The 21,841-nt window shown below is 51.1% G+C and overlaps 1 protein-coding gene across 2 annotated transcripts in view; it reads right to left on the minus strand.

Moving 5' to 3' along the window:
- Positions 1-4,237: 4,237 nt before the first annotated feature.
- The window catches only part of TMEM132C (transmembrane protein 132C), a 354,656-nt gene continuing 337,052 nt past the window's right edge, over positions 4,238-21,841 (minus strand). The window contains exons 6-9 of one of the 2 annotated variants that reach the window (XM_049866225.1): positions 13,596-13,801; positions 11,160-11,433; positions 9,060-9,251; positions 4,238-6,864 (exon numbers count right to left, since the gene is read on the minus strand). In XM_049866225.1, coding sequence (XP_049722182.1) covers positions 5,707-6,864; positions 9,060-9,251; positions 11,160-11,433; positions 13,596-13,801 — 1,830 coding nt within the window. In that variant the 3' untranslated portion in view covers positions 4,238-5,706. The remainder of the gene's footprint in view (positions 6,865-9,059; positions 9,252-11,159; positions 11,434-13,595; positions 13,802-21,841) is intronic. The other variant, XM_049866224.1, reaches the window with a different exon arrangement.

A 21,841-nucleotide genomic window follows, 5' to 3' on the forward strand; every position in this document is an offset into this window, starting at 1 on the left:
AGTTGCTCCAGTAAAAACTTCAAGATCCCTCCCTTTCTCTTGGCCCTGGGTGTGGTCTGTTAGCCAATCTTGATGGTCTTATGTCTTAGACTGAGTTTCTCCACCAGAACCTGGGACAAGGACTGAGAGAAAGGGATTTATTCTGAAGTAGTTTTAGTTTTGTCCCTGGGTGATGCAAGTGGTTAGTGCACTTGGCAGCTAACTTAAAGGTTGGAGGTTCACGTACACCCAGAGGCACCTCGGAAGAAAGCCCTGGAGATCTGCTTCCAAAAATCAGCCAACGAAAACCCCGCGGAGCGTAACAGTTGTATCCACAGCTGACCATAGGGTGGCGCAGGACCGGGCAGCACTTCATTCCGCTGAATGTGGGGTCACGATGAGTTGGGGCTGACTCAAGGGCAGCTGACAAGAACCAGCACATGTCCAGCCCCCGTCCACGCCGTCCCTCTAATGCACTGGTCCTCTCTCTCCACGGCTGCAGACACCCTCTGATGGCTGTGGCCCTGAGCATCGTCACCAGCCCCGGGCAGCCGGATGGCACAGGATGGAAATGTAGATCCTGACCTCCAACCTCACCTCGGTTTCTCTAATCGATGCCATCTCACAGTCTAGTAATTTCTTCCCACACAGTTGCCCCCTTAGGACAGGGGGGAAAAAAACAGAGAGCTTTTGGACAGAACATTTTGGTCAGTGAAAGATAAATTGAGAAAAATGTCATAATTTGCCTCATTCTCTGAGACCTAACGTTCTCCCTGAAAGAAAAAGGGTAAGAGGATAACCTGACTTTCCTCTTCCCCTTTGCTCCACTTTAGAAACCCTGCTGGACACAAATTCTTAAAAGACCACCTCTGCTGAAAGGAAGACCTCCTGAAACAGGACTCGGCCGTCAGAGCTCCTGGACTGTTTCGTTCGTTAGTTTAGAAGCAGGAAACCTTCCAAGTGCAGCCTCTTCCAGCTATAAATTTTGAGATTCAGAGACCAGCCCAGTACACTCACATTTGGTCTCTAGCGGACAAGTGCCTGAATATCTTGGGCCGCTATGAAGAACTTGCAGTGCTGTGGTGGTTTAGCGGTAGAATTCTCACCTTCCGTGCAGGACACCTGGGTTTGATTCCCAGCCAACACACCTCACGCACAGCCATCACCCTTCTCTCGGCGGAGGCTTGTGTGTTGCTATGATGCTGAGCAGGTTTCCACAGAGCTTCCAGACCAAGGGGGACTAGGAAGAAAGGCCTGGCAATCTACTGCTGAAAACTCAGCCAGTGAAAACACTGTGGGTTGGACAGCCAGATTGGTTGATCACGGAGATGGCACAGGACTGGACAGCACTTTACTCCATTGTACATGGGGTCACCATGGGTCAGGGTCTGACTTCACAGCAGCTAATGACAAAGCATGCTACGGGGTCCTGAGAGGGAGGCAGGGTCTGACTGCTGAAGCAGAACTGAGTGACGTTGGGCCCTTGGTGGCCCTGGACCTCATGATAGCTCTTGGCTCAGTTTCTAAGACGTGGCAAGTGCCTCAAGAGGAAGCATGGCTGCCAGCGTGGGCTCCCCTCAATACGTTTCACTTCTCCCTGGCCTCACCATCTTGACAGCCATGGCTGCTTTCCAGTGCCTTCAAACAGCCCTTTTTAAGTACAGTTTGCCACTTGTGTCTTTGTTACCCATGGAAGGGTTAGTCTGCAGGAGTCCCGTTGCCTCTTTGCCAGCGAGGATCAGACCAGTTCCTGGTGCGGGCATCTGTAGCCTTGACCTTTCACACCATCGTGCAGTGCTCCTGCCAGCCTCTTGGGAGCATTGTGTACAATGCTGCCTCCTCTCGGTGGGTGCAGCCAACAGTGCTTGACACCAGACGGTGCTTGTGTCCAAATAAGCGCCATGCACCCTTCCTCCAGCAGATAGGTGCAGGTTGACAAAGAGATACCAGGCTGGATTTTAGCCCCTTCTGTCACTCCTAAGAAAAAGGTTGATGGTTTGAATCTCCCCAGAGGGACCTGGGAAGAAAGACCTGGCAGTCTGCTTCCAAAAAATTAGCGCTTAAAGACCCTATGGAGCAGTTCTACTCTGACACACATGGGGTAACCACGAGGTGGACTTAACTCAGCATCAGCTGTTCCCCCTCCCGCCCTTGGCGCGCCCCCTTATGCAGCTCACAGCCAGTCCCACGGGACACGGCAAGCCTGTCATCTTCTGTCTAGATCTGGGGAACTGCCCTTGTTCATTATGCTTGTTGTTGTTGATGGTAGGCACTGGCCAGTCGGCTCTGACTCATAGCGACCCCTACGTACAACAGAATGAAACAGGGCCCCGTCCGGCACCATCTTCAGAATCATTGTTATGCTTGAGCCCATTGTTGTGGCCACTGTGTCAATACATCCTGTTGAGGGTCTTCCTCTTTTTCGCTGACCCTCTACTTTACCAAGCATGATGTCCTTCTCTAGGGACTGGTCCCTCCTGATAACTTGTCCAAAGTACGTGAGACAAAGTCTTGCCATCTCGCTTCTAAGGAGCATTCTGCTTAAAAGTCATTATTTCCAGTTTGATCTTAACTAAGAAGGAAGAAAGAAACCCTAGGGCAAACACTTGTAAGGATGTCACCAAAGTGCCAACAGAGGTGAAATAAGTCATCCTCATAAATTTTCTACAATGCACATGGGCTACCTTTAAAAACCGGAAAAATAACTTGACAGTCACATCTATAATGATATATTTCCAAAACACGACCACAGCCTCACAAAGCTGTGAGCAATATTAGGGGGGAAAAACAAAACACTCAAGCAGAGCTGCCCCACTGGGTTTCCAAGGAGTGGCTGGTAGATTCGAAATGCCCACCTTTTGGTCAGCAGCCTGAGCTCTTAACCACTGTGCCACCAGGGCTCCGAAGATTATATAGTTATTCACTTTTATTTCTGGAAGATGGGCTAGAGGTTTTCTCCTTTATTTCTTCTATGTTTTTTCATTTTCCAGATCTTCTGTAATGAGCCTAGATTGCTTTTATGTCAGCTTAATTACATTTTTAACACAGGAAAACACATGTAAAGCTTGTATTAGCATAATAAGACGAGAGTCCTTGGAGGTGACAAGCCTGGTTTGGTTTCCCAGGAGCAGCTGGCGGATTCAAACTGCCAACCTTTTGGTTAACAGCCGAGCTCTTAACCACTGCGCCACCAGGGCTCCATTTCTGTGATAGCAGCACTAGATAACTAAGACTCCTGGCCATCTGCTGCGTGAAGATTACAGCCTAGGAAACCCTATGGGGCAGTTCTACTCTGTCACATGGGATCGCTGTGAGCCGGAATCCACTCTACGTCACCCAACGACAGCGCTAGTGAGTATGGAGTTCAGAATTGGAGAGTGGTCATGGCTGCACAGCTCTGTGAATACGCTAAAAAAAAAAAAAAAAACTGGTGCCATCAAGTCGTTTCCACCAAGAATAAGATGCACCAAATTGTACAGTTTAGATGAGCTAACTGTATGGTATATGAATTGTCTCAGTAAAGCTATTATTTAAAATAAATACCAGTACTTCGTCTTCTATCAAAAAATTCTCTTCCCCAACCAACCACAGAAACAACCATCCCACTCACACCTGGAACGACGACAACAGTTTCCCACCCAGTGGCTCTGCTTTCCTTCTTCCGCGTAAACCAGGGGTTCTCAGAGTGGGCTCCCCAGACCTTTAGCACCGAATGCCCGGAACTTGTTGGCAATGCAGATTCCCAGACCCCACCTAGACCCGCGGAGTCAGACGCCCTGCGGGAGGCCTGGGCCACCTACCCGTCTTCCCAGCAGCCTTGGGGTGATCCTGCACTGGCTCAGGTGGGAGATGCTGTGCCGAAGACAGCGGCGCTAAGTGCCTGAAGGGCTTCCTTGTTAGGAGCTACCCTGGGCCAGTTCAGAAGCCGGGAGGAAAAAGTGATTGGCCAATGTATCGTTTCCCTTTAGCCTAACAGGCAGCTTATTTCTTCAGCAAGTTGTACGTTTTGGGGGTGAGGTGGGCGTAGCAACTCAATGAAACATAAGCACTACCCCCCTGGACACTGCCCTCCTGTGAAGGCGACGGAAACACGGGACGGTCAAGGCCAGGCTCCAACAGCGATGGGCGTGATTAACGTGACTGGACGGTAGGTGTGAAGACCCTGAAGTGGAGATGTCTTACTGCCTACGTATTTACCACAATTAATCATATCCCTGAATATTTTTAAATAAGACAAATACCCCACAAGATCCTGATGGGAAGCATTTTAATGACAACTAGCAACACAGGTATAAATAAATATTTCTTCCTTTTTGTCTGTAATATGCACCAGAAATTTCTTTTGTAAAGGTCCAGCTGAGGTTATGAGGCTTCCAGACCCCCTTAGTAGCAATTAATTTTAGTACTTAAGGAAGAATAACAGCACCCCTGGGTATCTACAACATCCCCGGCTGAGGGCACACAGTGCTGGCCAGATGTCTTCCTTCTGGGGTGGATGCTGACGCTCACCGGAACGGCGGGTGTCTGGGGATCAGCAAGGGGTTGACTTTGCCACGTGTGTCCTTCCCTGCCACGTTCCCATCACTGTGGACGAACGCGTGCTTGCAGTGAGCTACTTGCATAAGTACGCTGCTAAAAACAGGGCAGATTGACAATCTGACATAGATTCGTTTTTCCATTTATGCTGGTACACCCCACCGACCAAAGAAAAACAATGTAAAGGCCCCAAACAGTTTTCATCTTTGTGCATTTTTCAGCATTAGCATGTCTCAGGATAGACATTTCCCGCCTGATTGTTTCTAGATTATTCTCGGGCACGAGAACCCCCATGCCACCAGTGCTGGGGTCGCTGAGGGTAAGGAGCAGCCCAGGGTGGCCTGCCTGATTGGTGTTACCCTATGGTGATGGTGGTGGAGGGTCAATGGTGCCTGGCAGGGCCCCACCCCTCCTCCTAGGAGGATCTGAAAACTCTCTCAAATTGTAAAACCTGAACAAATTTCAACAAGGCTGGAGGAACATAGAAAAGCATCCAAATGACTTCTTAAGAATTCATCTAATGGAGAGAGACATGATTTGTGCTTAGATTCGGGAAAATATACCACCCGACACTCAAAAATAAACTTAAATATAAACCAAACGAACACAAAAGGAAAGGAATACAAGGAGAGTGGAAACGGAGAAGGAGAAATTATTAAGGAAGGATTAGAAAAATCCTCAGGCCTCCTGCACGAGACCCTCCGTGCTCAGAAACACCTCCGCCGGCACCCAGGTGGACAGGCCGCCCTCAGAAAGGGAAACGGTGTATTAAAACGGAAGATGTCTCTTACAGGCCCTATTTTTTAGATTTTGCTCCTTTATTAGAAATATAAACAGATTCTGATTTCTGTCTCTTTTTATTTGTCTTTTTGCATTTTTTAACAAATAATTTTTGGTAGCTTGTCTGTATTATATTTTGATTGATAAAACACTATTCCTCACCTTGCCTGCCCAGTTCAGCGCCTCGGTCAGCCCACCTGAGTCTGTTCTGCCCACCAACTTCCAAAAACCCAGCATCTTCTACCACTAAAAAACCCTTGGTACAAAAACGTCCCTTCCCGGCTTCAAAACGGCCAGCTGTCTGCCATGGACTCCCAGCCCTGCCCTGCTGAGCCCACTCCAGCTCCTCCTGCCCCCCTGTGCCCGATTCTCAGGACCAGACAGATGGTGGGATAGCTGGGGGCTGGGAGCCTATGCCTTCTCTTTGAATTTCTCCCGGTAGTCTCTCAGGTCTCTGGAGCTGCCCGTGTCCTGGCACACCCACTTGATGTCCTCCTCGTGCCCGCCCAGGATGGAGTTGATGGTGGGGCAGCCGTCGTCCGGGGGGATGGTGGTGAACGTGGTGAACTTGACCCGCTTCCTCCCAGAGGTGGGGGAGTGTAGGGGCTCGGCCCTGCCCCCAGAGTCCGCAGCACAGGGTGGTTGGCCCTGAGTGTGCCTCTGGGAGCCCCCATTGAGGAGGAGGTTGCCCTCCTCGCAGCCCCCCAGCCCACGGTCCAGGATGGTAGTGTGCTCGTCCTGGGGCAGAGACAGGTCCCCAACACTCTCCACGAGCTCCGCCTCGTTCCCCAGCCACACCCAGTCGTGGGAGTGCGTTATGGGGGTCTGGCCTTCTGGGGGCACCTGCTTGTGCCTGAACTTGAGGGCAAAGGTGGCGCAGTTGATGAGGAAGACAAGGACGGCCAGACAGAAGACCCCCAGCAGGGCATACATGCCGATCTCCAGGTCGCTCAGCCCCCGATGCGCCGGCACCAGCCCGCTCTCCTCCAGCCCAGCCCCCGCCCGGGGTGCGTCCACCTGGGCTGGGAAGTTGGTGAAGTCAATGGGGATGTTCTGTAGCTGCCCCTCCCCAGGCAGCCGACCCCCATCCAGCCGGCTAGTCCTCACCGCCTTGTTGTCCAGCAGCGACCGGGACGTGGTGGTGGCTTTCCGAAGCGCCCCCTCCTCGCGCCCCCCAGAGGGGCTGCCCAGGGGGTGCCCGTCCTGGCCCTTCTGCCGGCGGTCGCTGGCATGGTTCTCTATCTCCTCGTCTTTGTCATCCTGGCTGGGGCTGGATTCGGCCTTGTTCTGCCCAAACTTGACCCTCACGTTGCCGATGCCCACAGCCAGCACGCTCTTGCGCTTGAACTTCTGGCAGGCCTCTGCGATGGTCATGTCCACCCGGACCAGCGGCCCCTGGCCTTCGCCCTCAGCCACCACCATGGGCCACCTCGGGGAGCGGCCCTGGGAGACGGAAATGATGGCTTCGTTCAGGGAGCTGGGGGCCAGCGAGAAGTCCTTGGTGTCGTAAATGTCCAGGGGCGTCGCCGAGCCGTCACTGAACTGGAGCCACGTGCTGACCACCGCTTCCTAAGGGGAGACAGAGAGTGAGAGGTCTGCCCAGGGCACGCCCTGCTGAGATGGTTGCCTGCCCCTCCTGGAACAGGGGGCAGGACCCCAGCTCCAGACCCAGGGGCTGCTGAACCTGGGAGAAAGCATTCAGGCCACAGAAATCACCTTAATATAAACAAGAAGGACTGCAGACGTCCACTAACAGCCCCAGTGTAATCCTTATCAGAAAACAAAAACCCTGAGGTGCTCAGCTCCGATTGGCTTGCTTTACAAAGATGTCCTTGAACATGTTCACCAAAGTGTCTTCACAGAGAAGGACAGGGAGTCCCTGGGGGTGCAAACGGTGAGCCCACTCAGCTGCTAACTGAAAAGCTGGAGGTTCGAGTCCACAGAGGCCTCAGAACAAAGGCCTGGAGATCTCCTCCTGAAAATCCAGCCATCGACAGCCCTACGGAGGAGCACAGTTCCACCCCAACACACACTGGGTCAGAGGGGACTCCAAGGCAGCTGGTTGGCTTCGGGTTCAGCTTTCCTCAGAACAAACAAGGTATATGGGGTAAGCACAGCCATGAGGCTTAAAACGCTTTCAGATTTTGTATTTAAAGTTGACATTATCAAGCCCAAGGTGCCAGCCTTTGACACCCTGAGGGCTGAGATAAAACACTGTTAACTCAGTAGGGAAAACCCTGGTGGCATAGTGGCTAAGTGCTATAGCTGCTAGCCAGAAGGTCGGCAGTTCAAATCCACCAGCTGCTCCTTGGAAACTCTCTGGGGCAGTTCTACTCTGTCCTATAGGGTGGCTATGAGTCGGAATTGACTTGACGGCAATGGGTTGGGTTTGGTTTGGTAACTCAGTAGCCTAGCTCATCTTGGCTGACTGTTCATCTTGAATTAATTTTTCTTCACAAACTCTAGGCGGAGAAAGAACATAACATAAAATGAGCCCCCAGAATGGCAGATAATCTGAATTAAATAAACCCTCCAAATGCCCCGGGCTTGCCAAAATCCATCTCCATCAGACCCGCCATGTGACGGAGGCTCAGTGCTCCCGTTAGCCCATGGCAGCAGCATGGGAACACAGGGCTTTCTCAGGAGACGTCAAGTGTTTCCCCACAGATGAGAAATTGTGAATGTCTCCAAAGCACACAGGCCAGGAATGATGTGAAACACTGCCCTTTCAAGAGTCGTGTCCGCAGATCAGATACCAACATCCCCCCGAGTCTGCCCTGAGGTCCCCCAGTAGTCTGAGGGAGAGAGGTAGCCCTGTCCCACCACGGAGGTGGTGATACCCATCGTCCGCCCTGATTTACCACCCACTCAGCACACTGCAGCCCACTGTCTGCTCCTGCGCCCCTCGTTCCCCAGTTTCTTGCAAATCAGAACACAGGGCACCCATTCCCTGCCCTGGGGAAAAGCAAAGAAGCCCGGTGGGCTGGACTTGGAGTTGCAGGCATCGCAGGCCCCTCCAGCAGCCCCTGGCACCATCAAAGTCAGGTCGCGCCTGCCCCCTTGTGGCGGGTGTTTCTAGAATGGCTCCCGCCCGAGATGTCGATTCCCAACCCCCGGAACCTGGATATAAGGTGAGCTATCGCCTCCATGATGAGCTGTGTTATGCGGTACAGGTGACCTTAAGACGGGGGGATCTTCCTGGATTGTCGTCGTCGTCCGCAGTAAACCAGGTGCCATGGACTCAGCCTCGACTCCTGGTGACCACATGTGTGTCAGAGTAGAACTGCGTTCTACAGGGTTTTCAGTGGCCGATTTTTCAGAAGTAGATCACCAGGCCTTTCTCCCGAGGCACCTCTGGGTGGACTCGAATGCCCAGCCCGTCGGTCAGCAGATGAGGGTGTTAGCCGTTTACACCACCCGGGGAGGGTGAGGAGGACAGGTTTTATCCTGAGTGCAATGGGAAGCCATCGGAGGATGTTAAGCAGGTCAAAGGCATGATCTGATTCAGGTTTCTAAAAGACCTCTGGCTGCTGAGAGAACAGAGTGGAGGGGTAGGAGGCTGGGCCCCAGCTGTCCACGCATCCCCCTGCCCCCGTCACCTTGGCCAGTGTTACCTTAAAGAGGGAAGCCTTCGTCTGCAATGACGACACGGGCCGTTCTGGAGCGTGGCTCAGCTAACCTGCCTGTTCCCCGCTACTCCCCTTGCTCTGGTCGGGCTCAGGCCCCACCTGCTCCCTCTGGCTTTCGGGAACCCACGCCCCTACCTGTTTGGGGGTCCGCAGCTGCTCCTCGGCCGTGGCCACAGCTGTGATGGCCTTGCCATTGTTGGGGCTGGGGTGGAGGGTGACGGACAGCCCAGCCACCAGCTGGACGGCCAGGTCTGTAACTGCCACCTTGTCATCTAACACAGTCACCGTCTTCTCCCCCAGGATGGAATCTGACAGTGGGGATAGGACCTGTGGGATGGGCAGACACAGACAGCCCGTCACACCTGAGTCCAGGGATTGGAACTCTCCTCAGCAATGCTTCCTCCATCCAGGACACGGGCAAAGGGGCCGAATACCCACCTCAGCACACACTCTAGTCCACACCACACCTGTGTGAATCAGGTAAAGTCGCCCCCTCAGCACACACTCTAGTCCACACCACACCTGTGTGAATCAGGTAAAGTCACCCCTCAGCACACACTCTAGTCCACACTGCACCTGTGTGAATCAGGTAAAGTCACCCCCTCAGCACACACTCTAGTCCACACTGCACCTGTGTGAATCAGGTGAAGTCACCCCTCAGCCCACACTCTAGTCCACACCGCACCTGTGTGAATCAGGTAAAGTCACCCCCTCAGCACACACGGTAGTGCACACCGCACCTGTGTGAATCAGGTAAAGTCACCCCCTCAGCACACACTCTAGTCCACACTGCACCTGTGTGAATCGGGTAAAGTCACCCCCTCAGCACACACTCTAGTCCACACTGCACCTGTGTGAATCAGGTGAAGTCACCCCTCAGCACACACTCTAGTCCACACCGCACCTGTGTGAATCAGGTAAAGTCACCCCTCAGCACACACTCTAGTCCACATTGCAACTGTGTGAATCAGGTAAAGTCACCCCCTCAGCACACACTGTAGTGCACACTGCACCTGTGTGAATCAGGTAAAGTCACCCCCTCAGCACACACTGTAGTGCACACTGCACCTGTGTGAATCAGGTAAAGTCACCCCCTCAGCACACACTCTAGTCCACACCGCACCTGTGTGAATCGGGTAAAGTCACCCCCTCAGCACACACTCTAGTCCACACTGCACCTGTGTGAATCAGGTAAAGTCACCCCCTCAGCACACACTGTAGTGCACACCACACCTGTGTGAATCAGGTGACTTCATGCCCTCAGCACACACTCTAGTCTATGCCACGCCTGCGTGAGTCAGGTAAAGTCACCCCTCCCCCAAGTGCTGGGACACTGAAATGAGTATTAAAATCCACACAGTCTCTAAAAGGGAACAGCCCCTCCTGCCCAGGTGAGACATCTTTGTACAGCGTACAGCGTACAGCCCGGTTAACCATCCATGGTCATCCTGCTGATGGGACTTGTGGAGAGTTGCATACAGCCTGACTTCGTGCAGCCTGGACCATGGGCCATCTGATTTATGGGATTAACGAGGACTCCCACCACAACCTGTCCTCTGCAGAAATTTGACCTGCGGCTCCTCACATCAGCCAAAGCTGGGCGTGGGTATGCGGGGGACTGATAGGAGGGCACCAGCTGCGTCCACACAGGGTGGTCCTGTAGGGTCTAGCGTGGCTTTGGAGGGGTGGGACTTGAGCACTACCCAGTCGCCTTTTCTGGAATTCCACCAGAAATGTGGGTTTTCTTTGAGCAAAAGATAGGTGGTAAGTGTGCGGAGAGGGCTTGGTGAGTGAGTACAGGGCAGAAGCAGACAGTGGCTGAGAGAAAACGGGGGAAGGAAGGATGCAGCCTGACCGCTCGCTGGTGGGCGCCGTAGAGATGATAAACTTACTCTAAGAGGTGTAGGAGGGGTGGATCTGCAAAGTGGGGCCTTGAGGGGCTCAGAGGTATGTGGGGGATTGGGGTGGTGGTGGGAACAGAGGGTGCGGCAGTTGACAGGGTGCTGTGGGTGCGAAGGGCATGTGGCCATTTCCTTCTCAGTTCTGTTGGAGGCAGAGTGGAGCTCAAAAAGCTGGTCCACCTGTGGTCCAAGTGCTAGCCTTCCGGCCCCTCTGTGACGCCAGGGACAGCCATCACAGCAGGCAAGGGTCCTCCACAACAATAGCCCACCCATCTTATGAGCCCCTCCGCTGGTCAGTGCTCAGGGCTGGGGAGGCAGGAATTCCAGCTCCTACCTGGATGGTCGTCATGCCAACCTCCCGCCCGACCAGGACCCCGCTGTCCTCGAGCGTGGCAATGCGGGGCTCCTCCAGCTTCATGAAGTCCGTCACCAGGTGGGTGATGTCGAGCTGCCAGTCGGGGCTCAGCAGGTGGTTCAGCTGGCCCCATGGGCCAGTACCCTCGGCCACAAACTGGGTGAGGACCCGCACCATGGCGTGCTGGTACTGGAGGGCACAGCCCCGGCCCCGCCGCTCCTCCTCATCCTCCTCCTCACTGTCCTGGGTGGGCCTTATGGGACAGCAGAGGGAGATTTCAGCTCCAGAGATAGGACCAAGGTCCTCTGAGTAACATGCAGACAGGCAGGGGTCACCCACGCCAGCCTCGGCAAGATGACACCCAAGGCAAGAGCGCCAGTTCTTTCCCAGGTAGCTAGAGGGTTAGCAAGCTCCTTCCTGAGTACATTTATTGACAAATATTAGACTTCAGAGGTAATATTCACTAAGCCTGCACTGTCCATTAGCCATGTGTGGCTCTGTATATTTTAATTTAAATGAATGACAATTAAACAAAATTAAAAACCCAGTCCGTTAGTCACACTAGCCATTTGCATGTGCTCTGTTGCTAGTGGCTACCATATTGGACAGGGCAGTTCTAGAACATTCCACCCAAACAGAGTTCTATTGGATAACACTGTAGGACTTTCTTGAGATGTGCCAGGCCTTGTCATCTCCCACGTGTGGTAACTATTTTAATTCCATAAGACTATGAGGCAAAGCTAATTATTCTGATGTTTAGATAAGGAAACTGATGCCTAGAGGGGTCAGGAAGTTTGCCCAAGGCCACAAGCTGGTAAGCAGTAGAGCCTGTATTTGAACTCAGCCAGTCCCAGTTCTTCCCTCCTCAGGGACACGGAACAGCCATTGTCCTGGCCGCTCAGGACCACCAGTCTTCAGGACACGGAGCACACCCATTCTCTCTCTCTTTGTTTTTGTTGTTGAGAACATGCACAGAAAAACATACACCTATTCAGCAGTTTCTACATGGACAGCCCAGGGATGTTGATTACATCCATTCTCGCCCTCCTTTTCTGAAATGTTCATACCCATTAACATAAGTTCACTGCCCCCTAAATTTCCTATCTGTATCTTTCAAGTTGGTATTGTTCCTTTGATCCCATATAGGTAGATCTTAAAAGAGCTTACTGCTCAAACCAAAAAGCCCATTGTCATCCAGTTGATTCCAACTCATAGTGACCCTGTACGACAGAGAAGAACTGCCTCATAGGGTTTCCAAGCCATGGCTGGTGGATTTGAACTGCCAACGTTTTGCTTAGCAGCCCAGTGCTTAACCACTGTGCCGCCAGGGCTCCATACTGCTCAAGGAAGATATTTTTTACTAGTTAAACTAAACTACTATTTCATACTCATTCTCTTAGCCGCTCAGGACCACCAAGTTGTGCATGGACTCTTGGCTGCTCTCTCCCAAGCAGGCCAACCCTTCATGTCTTCCCATAGAAAATGAATTCCACAGCCCCCTTTCCAGTTACTCTTCTCGAGGTGTACTCGAATTTGTCCCTTAAAATGAAATGGTTTGGGATGAAGGATTTCAGTCAGGGAACCAGCAACTCAGCTACTGGCCTCATCCAGCTAACATAGGCTGAAGTGGGGCCCACAGAGACAGGAGCTCCTGAAAGGATGAAACCAGAACTCCTACGTGTCACAACCCAGAACCACACAATGTAAATAAGTTAGAGGGTCTGTTTTGTTTATATTTAAGTAAGCCTACTGTCAGCACAAATGCAATTAAATTTTATCCCGTAACGTGATTTGCAGAGAGCTTTTCAAGCTTATATTCACAAAGCACAGGAGAAGGATTTGCCACTTCACTTGGAGAAAATAAACCAGGCCTCAAACTCCCTGGGGGCGGAGGGGTTAGACAACTTATGACTTCCCTTGTGACATCCTGAGCCACTTTCAAGGGGCGGTGTAACAGAAGCCCAGGTGCAGCCTCCAGACAACCAGCCACTGAGCACCCTTTGTGGCTGCCTGAGTTACCCTGCAGCCTTGCTTTCCTCAGGGGCTTCTTGTTAGGGTTTTGGGAAATGATAATCCCTCTGATCAAACTAGCACCTGCCCTGCACCAGGTCCACGACTAGCTCCTTCAGGGTTACGGTCAGCAGAGAAAGCCATTATTATCATGGCACAGAGCATCACCCAGAACCCGAGTGGCCCAAATCGTTAAATGCTCAACTACTAACTGAAAGGTTGGAGGTTCGAGTCCACCCAGAGGCAACTTGGAAGAAAGGCCTGACAATCGACTTCTGAAAAATCAGCCACTGAAAACCCTATGGAGCACAGTTCTCTGATGCATGTGGGAACACCATGAGTCAGGGTCAACTAGATGGCAAGTGCTTTGGCTTGGTTTTGGAGCCTCTCCCGGCTTGGGCTCACCTCTTACTGGCCATGATGGGAACCCTCCAGCCTTTAATCTGGCTCAGCTCAGTGTCAGAGACCTCGATCTGCAGAGGCAGCCGGGGTACCCACACAGTGATGTGCAGGGGGGCACTCAGGTGCTGGTACGTAAAGTTCACCACTGCGTCCACCTTGCCTTTCATCTCCTTGCCGTTGACGAAGACGTAGTCACAGCGGTCGGACACCTGCAAAGACAGAGGGAGGGGGTGGAGGAGACGTTCACGGGGCCCAGGAGACCACCTTGCTTCCCTTTGTCCTGTTCCTTGGCAAAACACCGTGTTCATTGAGCTTGGTTCCAAAGTAGAGCCTGAGACAAGGGTTCAGTGCAGGCAGCTTACTTGAGAGGCAGCCCCAAGGAGCAGGGGTGAGAGAGACAAGGAAAGAGGAACAGGCGATAGAAAGGCCCATTATTTTGGTAAATTTGATTGTAGTAATATATTTTTTCCACATAAATTTGCTGTATGAACCATTTGTGGTGTATAATCCAACTACTCCCAAGCCTTTTTCATAACCCCAAACAGAAGCTTGTGGTGCACTTTGGAGGTGGCTGCTGTGCGTTGGGCTCAATTTCTCCAGGGCCTCAGGAGAAGCATCTAGAATTGTCGACCTGATGAATAAGAGGTGGGAGTACTTATCTACCGGCTCCTATCTCCCACCAGTCAGGAGCTACCTCCTGGGGCACTTTCAGGGTATGATTGCACCAGGCCAGTGGCATCTGGGAAGGCTCTTCCAGGCAGCAGAAAGAGACATGCAGGGGGACTCTCCAGTCACAAAGTGAGCCTGGACTTGCACGAAGCTTCCCACTGCAGCTGTGGCTGAGAGCTGAGGAGGGGCCCGTGTGATATCTGCAAAACTAAAGTCCTTGAAGGCAAGAAGTACATCTTATTCACTGTTGGTCTGTTGGATCCCAGCACCAACTGATCATGAGTCAGGAGCTCAGCAAAGCATAGACTGGATGGATGGATGCATGGATGGACAGATTGATGATAGATGAATGGATGGGTGGGTGAATAGATATGTGTATGTGTGGATGGGTGGTTGGACAGATGCATGGATGGACGGACAGACAGAGGGATGGATGGATGGATGAGTGGAGGGATGGATGGGTGGATGAATAAATACATGGATGGATATATGCATGTATATATGTATGGATGGATGATGGATGGATAGAGGGACAGATTGATGATGGATGAAAAGATAGATGAGTGAATGGATTATGCATGGATGGATGGATGGCTGAATGGATGGATGGACAGACTAATAGGTAGATGGAGGAATAGATGGGCGAATGAATTCGTACATGAATGGATGGATGAATAGATGGACAACTAAATGGGTTAAGTATGTATGGATGGATGGATGACAAAAGGATGGATGGGCAGACTGATGGGTGGATAGATGAATGGATGGGTGAATGGATTCATGCATGAATGGATGGATGGATGAACAGTTCTTTCTTCATGGGGACACCTGCTTCGGCACAACCAAACAAGGGAAAGCTGAGGCGAGAGACTGAGAGGAAATGGTGCCCAGACCATCAGGAACACCATAACCTAATTTGAAAGCTTCCAAAAGGATCTCAGGTAGTGGTGACTAACTGTCTTGGGGCCACTGATATGCATATAGAGCTCATTCTTGCTAGGCAAATGCACACACATACAGTCTTGGGTAAAACTGCAGAATTAATGAAGTCACTCGTGAACTGCTCACGCAGCACTATGTTATAACTGTCCATTTGCTTATCCGCCTCTTTCTAGACTGTGGACTCCTAAGTGAACAGGATCCCCTTGTGTGGGGGAGGGCTTAAAAACAGCCAGTGCTGAGCAATGAGCTCTTTGTGATATGACACCCTCTTTCCCCGGTTCAGGGCACTATGGACGGCCACTCTGGGCCCAGTTTTCATCTTCAACCTACATTTGTATCTGGAGGGCAGCTGGTGAGGGCTGGGCTGAGAGAATTTCTCCATCTGGCCGAGACAGTGGCGCAGAGCACCTGGGAGGGGGTGCAGGGATGGATCTTCTCACTTACGGTCAAGATTGGTTTAAAAATGTTTACATGTTGACTAAGGACAGAAACCAATTTTCGTTGCTGTCCCAGGCTTGTCATTAGGAGGTGAACACCATCCAGGATTTGGACAGACGTTAGCATAATAGCCCAGTAAGAGTTCTATCAGTAATCACTTCTTTAATCAATGTTGTAATTCACAGGCCATTGACTTGCCTCATTTATTACCTCTCTGAGCCCTGGTGAGAGGGAGCCAGGCCGCTCCAGAAGATATGAACAATTAAAAGGAGGCCAAGAGTACGAAGTTGCTGTGCATGAAAGAGTCACTGTCACTGCTATCCCTGACGGTGTCACGAATGTCTGGGGGAGGCTCGGCACATTAATCATCTCCTGAGTGACCAGAGGTGGAAGCCTCCGGATCACAAAATGAGATGCTCGCCTGCACAAAGGAACCTAAGCTCCACAAGGATCTTGTAAGTCCCTTGGGCTCGTTTCTGGGAGTCTCTTGCATCTTGCATTGAGGGTGGGCTGCCTACTGAGAAAATTTCCCACTGGTCTCTGCTTGCTCTGATGTTAAAAAATGACGACTGAATGCTTCGAAGGTCAGCGGAGCGAGGGCGGGGGTTTGGGGACTATGGCTTAAGGGGACTTCTAAGTAAATTGGCATAATAAACTCTATTATGAAAACATTCTGCATCCCACTTTGAACTGTGGCATCTGGGGTCTTAAATGCTAACAAGCAGCCATCTAAGATGCATCAATTGGTCTCAACCCACTTGGATCAAAGGAGAATGAAGAACACCAAGGTCACACGATACTATGAGCCCAAGAGACAGAAAGGGCCACATGAACCAGAGACCTACATTATCCTGAGACCAGAAGAACTAGTTGGTGCCCGGCCACAACTGATGACTGCCCTGACAGGGAGCACAACAGAGAACTCCTGAGGGAGCAGGAGAACAGTGGGATAAAAAAAAATGCAGACCCCAAATTCTCATAAAAAGACCAGACTTAATGGTCTGACTGAGACTAGAAGAATCCTGGCGGTCATGGTCCCCAAACCTTCTGTTGTCCCAGGACAGGAACCATTCCTGAAGACAACTCATCAGACATGGAAGGGACTGGACAATGGGTTGGAGAGAGATGCTGACGAAGAGTGAGCTACTTGTATCAGGTGGACACTTGAGACTGTGTTGGCATCTCCTGTCTGGAGGGGAGATGGGAGGGTAGAAAGGGTTCGAAACTGGCAAAATGGTCACGAAAGGAGAGACTGGAAGGAGGGAGCAGGCTGACTCATTAGGGGGAGAGTAAGTGGGAGTATGGAGTAAGGTGTATATAAGCTTATATGTGACAGGCTGACTTGATTTGTAACTTTCATTTAAAGCACAATAAAAATTATTAAAAAAAAAAAATGACGGCCGAAGCCACGGCAGCGACGGGGCCAGTGACCGGCAGGTTGTAGAGTTTGGGTTGAGCAGCACCTGTTCAGTTGTCATGTTCTATCGTCAAGTCCTTTTTGAAAATTTTAGATTTGTTTTTATTGTGGCAAAGATGCATATAACAAAACACGCCTCGATGCAGCATCTTTTAAATGCACAATTCATTGAGATGGATTTCGTTCAATCGCATTGTACAAGCGTTCTCACTGTCCTGTTCCAGTTGGTTCCACCATCATAAAAGAAGTTCAGTGCCCCCGACACAATGACCACCGCCCCCGGTGACCACTAATAAACTTTGGTCTCAATGCACTTGCTTTTTTCGTCTATGTAGGATCATATTTGTCCTTTTGTGACTGAATTATTTCACTCAGCATATTGTTTTCACAATTCATCCATGTCATGGCATGTATCAGGACTTTACGACTTTTTTTAATTTCTGTTTATGGCTGTACACACACTATGCCATTGTGTGCGTATACCACGTTTTGTTTATCCACTCATCTGTTGATGGACATTTCAGCTGTTGCTGCCTTTTGGCTGTTGTGAACAATGCTGCAGTGAACACTGGTGTACAGGTTTCTGTTTGTGTTCCTGCCTTCCCTTCTTCTAGGTACACACCTAGGACTGGGATTGCTGGGTCATAAGGTAGTTCTACATTCAGCTTTTTGAGCAACCACCACACTGTTTTCCATAGCAGCTGCACCATTTCCCATTCCCACCAGCAATGCATGAAGGTTCCAGTTTCTCCACGAGCCTTGGCGACGTCCTGATGATATCACCTGCCCCCTAGGGGAGAGGCTGGGGGCATGTTCCAAGGGAAAGCAAAGGCATCTTCTCCACATGGTCGGAGCACCTGAGCAAATCAGATGAACACCTGCAGGAGACCTGAATGACTGGTACCTGAGTAACCTCAGCCTGAAAGACCGATCTGTTAATGATTGTTTTGGACTGGTAAAATGATTGGGAAGGGGAAGTTATCCTCCAAACATGAAAGAACCATGGCTAGAAAAGCCAGGGGGTGGCCTGTGGTGCGACTGATTACTTTTACGTGGCCTTTCTAGCCATGGTCTTGTGGCTCCCACCCAGGTGACTGGGCGGGACTGTGTGATGGAGTGATTGTGGCCCATCAGAGGCACGTCATACCACCAAGAAACAAGAGCCAGGAGAATAGCGCATCCTTTGGATCCAGGGTCCCTCTGCCGAGAAGCTCCTCAGCCGGGGAAGATTGATGACAAGGATATTTCCCCAAAGCTGGCAGAGAGAAAAAGCCTTCCCTGGGATAGGCACCCTGAATTCAGACTTCTAGCCTCCTAGACTGTGGGAGAATAAATTTCTCTTTGCTAAAGCCATTCACATGTGGTATTTCTGTTACAGCAGCACTAAGTAAGACAGAATTTGGTCACACAAAAGACATCCAACCATTGATGTCTCATGGGACTCTGTGCCTGAATCCTCCTCCAGCCAGCAGGGTTCTCAATCTTGAGGTAGCACCAGGGTCACTGTGGGGAGGTTGGGGGTTATTAATACAGATTCCTGGGCCCCGCCCCAGAGTCTCTCATTCAGTAGGTCTGCAGGGGGCCTAAGAATTTGCATTTCTACAAAGTCCCAGATGCTGCTGGCCCAGGGACCACACTTTGAGTCCTGCTCCTTGAACTAATACAGTCGACCCTTCCTCTGTGTTCACGCGGCATCTTATGTTTGTTGTTGTTGTTAGGTGCCGTCGAATAGATTCCAACTCACAGCGACCCCGTGTGACAGAGTAGACTGCCCTGGTGGCACAGTGGTTAAGAGATTGGCTGCTAACCAAAAGGCTAGCTGTTCGAATCCACTAGCTGCTCTTTGGAAACCCTGAAGGACAGCTCTACTCTGTCTGGTAGGGTTGCTGTGAGTTGGAATCAACTCGACAGCAATGGGTTTGGGTTTTGTTTTTTTTTTTTTTTCCATAATCTTTAGAGAAGCAGATGGTCAGGTCTTTCTTTCACGGAGCTGCTGGGTTGGTTCGAACCACTGACATTTCAGTTAGCAGCCAAATGTTTAAGTATTGTGCCACCAGGGCTCCATGGGATTTTATACATCCTGTAGTTACTGTAATTCTTCCGTTAGGATGTTTTAAACCCCACCTTTGTGCTAAAACCAAAAACCAAACCCACTGCCGTCGAGTCGATTCCGACTCATAGCGAGCCTCTAAGTCAGAGAACTGCCCCGTAGAGTTTCCGAGGAGTGCCTGGCGGATTCCAACAGCCGACCCTTTGGTTAGCAGCTGTAGCACTTAACCACTACGCCACCAGGGTTTCCCCTTTGTGCTAAGGACTCTCAAAATCCTGTCTTCACGTGTCCAGCCGCTCACTCAGCACCTCCACTGGGTCTGTAATCAGCATTTCAAACGAAACGTGTTCAAATATCAGCTCCTGAAACACTGTTCTAGCCACTTAGGGGGCAGGGGCTGGAAGTGGAAGTTAAGTTCAGACACAGAAGAATTAAATTTGCATTTCTTGCACGTTTCAATTTGTGTACCTGCTCCGTAATATAAAATATCAACACCCCCTTGCTTTACATTTTCAACGTGCTTCCTCCACCATTCTCACCCTCAGTCACTTCTGGAGCTACAGGCAGCATGAATGAATGAATGAATGAATGAATCAGTGTATGAATCAGAGACCGTAAACCATGGCCCTGGGTCCCACGTGGCCTGCAGTATCTTAAACATATCAAGTTAGTCGCCAACACTGAAAAACCATTGCATTCGTCCTTGTTACAGGGCTGTGCCCTGGAAGCACTGGAGTTCTCTGCCCTGGTGCCAGGATGGAGGGGTGGGGGCGCTGGGAGGGCTGTCACCTGTGCCCGGTGTTACAAGCATTGAAAGCGTGCCCCCAGCCGTCAGCAGGCTGCCTCCCTCTGATGTCTGTTTCCTGCTCTGCCGTCCACACCCAGCACCCAGGGGTTGTGAGTGCCAGGGGTTATCATTATTACTTTTGCACTGTAGCCCCAACCCGCCAGCCTGCACTTCCACCAACAGGGGTAGGCTGTGGGGTGGCTGGGGAGCATGGCCCTGGGGACTGCCCTGCATATTACATCTTCATGCAAACAACGCGGTTCTCAGCAGAGAATCGAAGGGCCAGAACTGGTCACAGCATCTCCAGGGTGGAGTGTTGCCAAGGCAACCACGGCAGTGGGCGGGGGAAGAGGTGCTCAGGTATCTGGGTCACTGAGCGCTCCCCACACCAGGGACACTCAGCCGACTGCTCACACATCGCCTCTGACGCCCACCCACCACACGGGCGCATGTGCACACACACACAGACACACAGACATGCACCCCTGCTCACAGATACACAGACACAGAGAGACACACAGACATATACATATATACACACAGATGTACACACAGACACATAACTCACACACAGACACATAACTCACACACAGACACACAGACATACACCCCCACACACAGATACACAGACACAGAGAGACACACAGATACATACATATACACACACAGATGTATACACAGACACAAATAGACACATAGACTCACACACAGACACACAAGTACACACATATATACATGTAGACACACAGAGATACAGAGACACGCGCACACAGTTGCACACATACACACACGCACACACACACCTGTCAGAGGTTGGTGTTGATGGGAAAGCCGGGCTGGGTTGGAAGGTAGGAGGAGAAGGGCTTCCGTGGGTAAGTGCCTGTTCTATAACAAGAGCAAACACCGAGGATCCGTGATAAGAGGTTCCATGGGTCTTTATGTGTTTATAAGTGTCCGCTATAAACATACAAAGGATCTGCCATTTCCATCATATCCCTATTACCAATGTGGAAACTGAGGCATGGGAAGTGGGTGCAACTTGCCCAAGACGACAGCGCCCGTCATCAGCGAGTCAGGCCTCCAGGCCCAAAGCTTTGCTCTTCATGCACCGTCCTGGGGCTGTGTGACTGAGCTGTCCCTTCTGACTTGTCCCCGTCTCTCCCACCGTGGATGGAGGCTATCGCCCTTCCCGGCAGATGGCAGGCCTGGCCCTAAGGGATGGGCCAGCGTGGCCAGGCTAGATGACACTAGTCGAAACATTATGAGCTATTCCGTACATGTGGTTCACATCTGCAATCAGCTGACTCCAAGTAAAGGAGACCACCCTCGATAATGTGGGTGGGCCTCATCCAATCAGTTGAAGAACTTCAGGGCAAAAACAGATTTTCTAGGAAGACTGAGTCCACCTGAGGGCTACAGCATAGAAATCCTGCCTGGGTCCCCAGCCTGCTGCATCCAGGTGCTGGACTGGATGGTCCTCACAATCCCATGAGCCGGTTCCTTAGAGTAGATATCTCTCCCCGTCTCGGTCATCTAGTGCTGCTATAACAGGAATACCACAAGTGGACGGCGTTAACAAACAGAAGTTTATTCTCTCATAGTCTAGGAGGCTAGAAGTCCGAATTCAGGGCGTCAGCTCCAGGGGAAGGCTTTCTCTCTGTGTCGGCTCTAGGGGAAGGTCCTTGTCTCTTTGGGCTTCTGCTCCTGGGCAAGGCTCCCCCATCTCTGCTTGCTAGCTTGCATTTCATCTCTTTTATATCTCAAAAGAGACTGACTCAAGATATACCGTACACTGATCATGCCTCATTAACATAACAAAGACAACCCATTCCCAAATGGGATTATAACCATAGGCATAAAGGTTAGGATTTACAACACATATTTTGGGGGATACAATTCAATTCATAACACTCCCCTTTCCCTCTCTCTCTCTCTGGGTGGTGCAA

This window comes from Elephas maximus, chromosome 22, assembly GCF_024166365.1.
Source record: "Elephas maximus indicus isolate mEleMax1 chromosome 22, mEleMax1 primary haplotype, whole genome shotgun sequence".
Classification (NCBI taxonomy): Eukaryota; Metazoa; Chordata; class Mammalia; order Proboscidea; family Elephantidae; genus Elephas; species Elephas maximus.